This window comes from Sinocyclocheilus grahami, unplaced genomic scaffold (assembly GCF_001515645.1).
Source record: "Sinocyclocheilus grahami isolate Dianchi unplaced genomic scaffold, SAMN03320097.WGS_v1.1 scaffold660.1, whole genome shotgun sequence".
In the NCBI taxonomy this organism is placed as follows: domain Eukaryota; kingdom Metazoa; phylum Chordata; class Actinopteri; order Cypriniformes; family Cyprinidae; genus Sinocyclocheilus; species Sinocyclocheilus grahami.
In genome coordinates, this window is record NW_015505839.1 from 473,886 (window position 1) to 478,821 (window position 4,936).

The window sequence follows — 4,936 nt, forward strand, 5'->3', positions numbered from 1 at the left end:
ATATAAAATTAAAACTGTTTAATTGTTGTCATAATTTTCATTTTCTGTCTTTAATGAAACTTCACTGACAAGATTAGCACTGTGTGGAGGCTGTTGAATCTGACACAAAGACACTGAAGAGTCAATAAAAACCCTAAATCCAGCACAGAGGGGTTCAGTGAATGTGGAGTAAAATGTGTGTAAGTGTGTGAGTGTGTGTGTGTCAGAGACGCTATAGAAGGACAGAGTGCCATCCTGCCAGTCCAGAAACACTCCTACTCTCTTAGAGGAGAATGGGATGTGTATGTCACTGCTTTTTTTATTGTGCCAGACAGTGAAAATCTCATCAGAGCAATCAAGGCTCCAGGACTTTTCATTGAATCCAAATCTACAATCATCACTTCCTCCTTTCCTGTTCATTCCTTTATGTGCCACTGATATAACAGCCCCCCTCCACCCGCTCCATTCGACCTCCCAGTAGTACCGTCCCGACATACTCTCTCTACACACAACCTGAGGAAAGTAATCAAATCTCTCTGGATGATCAAGATATGACTGCAACTCCTCCAAACGTGTAACCTTTCTGTTCTGCTCAGACAGACAGAGATGGATGTTTACTGTGTTTGGATCCAGTGTGAGATCACAGGCATCTGAACACAAGAGAAAAAACAGAGGGGAGAATGAGATCACAACAGTGACAAAAAGGTGTGTTTGTGTGTGTGTAAACTTACACTTGCGTAGTCCTGCTGTAGTCATGACCTCTCCAGCATGATCCACACTGTAAAAATAAATAAGGCCACTTTCTGCTTTTCTAATTCAATAAGAACATAAAATAAGTGAAATGTGAAAAGTAAATAAAATATACTTTTCTGCAGAAAAACTTTCCTATTCATTGGAAGTATGCCCTCTTTCTTCTGTCTGGTGTGAGTTTGTTTGTCTTAGCACATGGCTTTGTTTCCTATAAAATTATCTCTCATTATTCCTCTGATCCGCTTGCTCTTATCTCCTCCTCTATCCCTCTCTGAACTAGTGATGGGAAGTTCGGATCATTTTACTGACTCGGATCTTTGAATCACATTCAGCAAAATGAACAAATCCTTTTTTCTCCCGAGTCTTCTGGGCGTTCATTCTTTTGTTATGTCACATCCTCATAAGGTTAATTGAATGCTCTGCATTTTTAAAGGGAACAGAATTGATTAGTTCACCTCTCGTGTCTTCGGATACGAGTCGTTTGTTCTTTTGTCACGTGACTGCTTTCCGGATCAATATCTTGTCTTATATTTAGGAATTACCAAAGTGATTTTCCCCATCATACAGATAAAGTTTAAAGCATTAACCAACTCTTTATTATCACATTCATTATGGAAAAGAACCATCACAGAAATTCACAAATTTAGAAATTGTAAGAAATAAAAAGCTATAAAGCTCAAATAAAATTTACAGACTGCATAGCCTCTAGCCCAGGGCTGCCCAAACTCGGTCATGGAGGGCAGGTGTCCTGCAGAGTTTAGCTCCAACTTGCCTCAACACACCTGCCTTTAAGTTTCTAGTATGCCTAGTAAGAGCTTGATTAGCTGGTTCAGGTGTGTTTAATTGGGGTTGGAGCTAAACTTTTCAGGACACCGGCCCTCCAGGACCGAGTTTGGGCATCCCTGCTCTAGCCTATGGGGCTGTCACGTGATGAACGAATGACTCGTACCCAAAGACTGAGGAGGTGAACTAATAATTTCTCTTTCCGGTACAGACTGCATAGCCTCTAGTCCAGGGATCCTCAAATCTGGCCCACAAGATCCACTTTCCTGCAGAGTTTAGCTCTAACCCTAATCAAACACACCTGAGCATGCTAATCAATGTCTTCAGGATCATTAGAAAATCACAGGTAGGTGTGTTTGATCAGGGTTGGAGCTAAACTCTGCAGCGCATTGGCCCTCCAGGGCAAGATTTGAGGAACCCTGCTCTAGTCTATGGGGCTGTCACGTGATGAACGAACGACTCTACTGTTTCCTGTACAGAACCTATTGGATGTTGCTGTGTGTGCTGTGCCATTCCTGTCGGATCCAATATAGACAGCAGAGCATTGCTTTTTTTTTGCTCAATCTCTCTGCAAATCCAGCGTCGACCGGGTATCTTCTTTACAAAGGAATCCGCGGTGAAATGAAGCGAACAAACATTTAATGTTTAACTCACGTGAGCTTAAACTTCATTAAAAATAAAGTTCAACCACGCATTCCTAATATCTGAATCCGAAGGAAGTTTATGCAGCTACTGTGTTCTTCCACAACCAGGCACTGCACAATATTTTGCCATCTTCCAGCATGTTTATTGCTTGGTTGCTCAATCCGGTTTGGTGCCACTTATGTTGTTTCCCTACTATGTCATACGTGAATCAGTGGGCGGGGAATTAGGGGATATTATTCTGTGGAGGCGGTGTTTAACCTATCTATTATAGATAGGCGCATTCCAGGATCTAGTGTTGGCTTGGCCTGGTGTCAATAAAAGCTTTGATTCCAATAACAAGGACGTTTTCGGTTCTTTTCATATATCAAAAGTAAAAGTTGATTTCTCAATTCATGACCCCTTTAATAAACCTGAATTTATTCCTCACCTCTCTGGGTCCTCTATCCAGTGAACATGCCTTGACAGCTCCAATACACTTTAGCTCCTTTACACTTTGAACTCCAAATAAACAGAAAAAAGTTAATCGTAATGCCCAACATACTTGAGTTTCTCCAGTTTACAGTGTGGATCCTCCAATAGATCAGAGAGCAGCTTCACTCCAGAGTCGCCTGGGTGATTGTAGCTCAGATCCAGTTCTCTCAGGTGTGAGGGGTTTGACCTCAGAGCTGAAGCCAGATAACAACAGCCTTCCTCTGTCACCATACAGCCAGATAATCTAAGACACACACACATCAATAGTAAAGACCGCAACACTAAAACACCAAACCCTTTCAGGATACATCTCGTTTGAATGGCAGGTCATACACGGCAGCAGGTCAGGCTGCAGCCTCATTGCACACCATGGCAGTGCTTCAGGCTTACCAGGCTGATCTACTGAAAGACCTGGATAAAGGCCAGGGTCTATCCCCTGTTGAGGTGGCTGAGTTGCGTCACACCATGGATCTTGCTCTCCATGCCACTAAGCAGGCTGCCAGATCCATGGCAGCCATGGTGGTTACAGAGAGACATCTGTGGGTGAGTCTGGCGGATATCGGTTCGAAAGAGAAGGGCATTCTTTTTGATGCGCTGGTTTCCCCTTCGGAGCTTTTCGGCACTTCCGTCAAGATGGTGGTCGTGAAGTTTAAGGAGGTCAAGACGCGCTCGGCTGTCTTTAAATCCTTCATTCCACAAAGGTCCGGGCTTCGGACTTCACCTCCAGCCTATATCCATGAGCCTGAGTCATGTGCGGGAGCCTACAATCCACGATTCATCTACAATCCATTTTCATCTACTCTACTGCTAGTTCTTGTGTATTCGATGCTAGCGTTTCTCTGCAGCGCTACTCGGTTGTGGAGCTCAACGCTCCATAGACGGTTGGGCCCGTGGGTTCTCACTGTCACACTGCTCTTATGGTTGAACCAGTAATCACCCCTCTGCGGATTGGGCTGGAGTACACTGAGTGCCCTGAGGTAAGAGGGATTTATGTTTCTGTGGAAACCCCTCTTTTGTGCTTTCTGCTCTGAGGAGCAGTAAGCTCTATTCGCATGAATGGTTATTGTTAATTCCGCTATTTCTTCAGATTCTATTGGGTCTGGTTATACGGGACCCACGCTCTCTATCGAGATAGCGAGCATGAGACTGTGTCCAGCTGCTCCAGTGGACTGTCTCTTATTGGGCCCTGCTGGGTTACCCCTTCTAATCTAGTGCCCCCTTCTGCTGATAAGTGCTCCCCTCTCTGTGAGGGTTAGCTATGAGTGACTCCCAGTATGTGCTGTAAGGGCCCGCTTCAGCTTGAGAGCCGAGAGCGCTGCTCCCGAAGTACCCCATTTGCAACAAACTAAGTGTTAGGCCCGTCTCTGTTGCCTCCTTGGTCAGTTGCCTTTATGTTGGGTCCCTGTTGTTCCCTTAGAAATGTATGATCCCCTACTAGCAGGATCCCATTTCTGATGTCCCATTTGCCTTCTATCTGCCCCCAGACATGGCTGTGCTCCCCTCACTGCGGGAGGATCCCTTTAAGCTCGCCGGTCCTGGGCAGACTGGGTGAGTCCTCCTCTCAACTCGAGAGTTAGGTCATCTTCCCTGGGCTATTGGTCGTTTCGGTTGAGCTGGGTTCCTCTCTCTCCTCGTTAGGGGTTGAACCCTCTGCTCTTGAGCTCCGTGGCAGTGACATCAGGTAGTTGGGCCGCTTTCTGCTTCCCTGTCATATAGCCACAGTCATATAGGGCCCCTAGGCTGGCTTAACACAGCCTCGGTTACCCCTTAAGCAAAGGTGTTTCTAAATCAATGCTATAGTAAGTCCACACGCTAAGCCTCTGTGCACTTTCTAAAATCCACATTGTGGTAAGTGTGCATGCTAAGCATTCTGCACACTTTCTAAAATCCTGTATGGTAAGGGTTACGCGTTGTTAGCCTCGTTTCCTTTCTCTGAGTTGACTTAGGCCCCGGTTCTTGCCTTGGGCTCCACTCAACTAATGTATCTCTGTTGATACATTTCTGAGCAGGGCGTTGCTACCAAAGATCTGTCGAGTCAGTTGTAAGGCATTTGTGAACATCACACAAATGAACGATGGAATCTCCGCATTCCACCGGAAAACTAACATCTCTCCTCAACCATATGAGAGTTGTAAAGCTGAACCATGGTCAGCCCAGGCGCCAATTGTCTCAAATAAGTTCCTGTCCCGCTCGGCTTATCTTTACAAGAAACACAAAGAGAGAGAGATTTACCAAACCACCTCCAGGGTCGGCAAGCACTAGGACAGCAATAACTGAACCACACCCCCCCCCCCCTCCCATCAGCCCT

The 4,936-nt window shown here is 45.5% G+C and overlaps 1 protein-coding gene across 1 annotated transcript in view; it reads right to left on the bottom strand.

Moving 5' to 3' along the window:
* The window catches only part of LOC107558797 (protein NLRC3-like), a 30,282-nt gene continuing 25,346 nt past the window's right edge, over positions 1-4,936 (bottom strand). The window contains exons 5-7 of the mRNA XM_016242486.1: positions 2,699-2,872; positions 711-757; positions 1-629 (exon numbers count right to left, since the gene is read on the bottom strand). Of these exons, the coding sequence (XP_016097972.1) occupies positions 19-629; positions 711-757; positions 2,699-2,872 (832 nt within the window). The 3' untranslated portion in view covers positions 1-18. The remainder of the gene's footprint in view (positions 630-710; positions 758-2,698; positions 2,873-4,936) is intronic.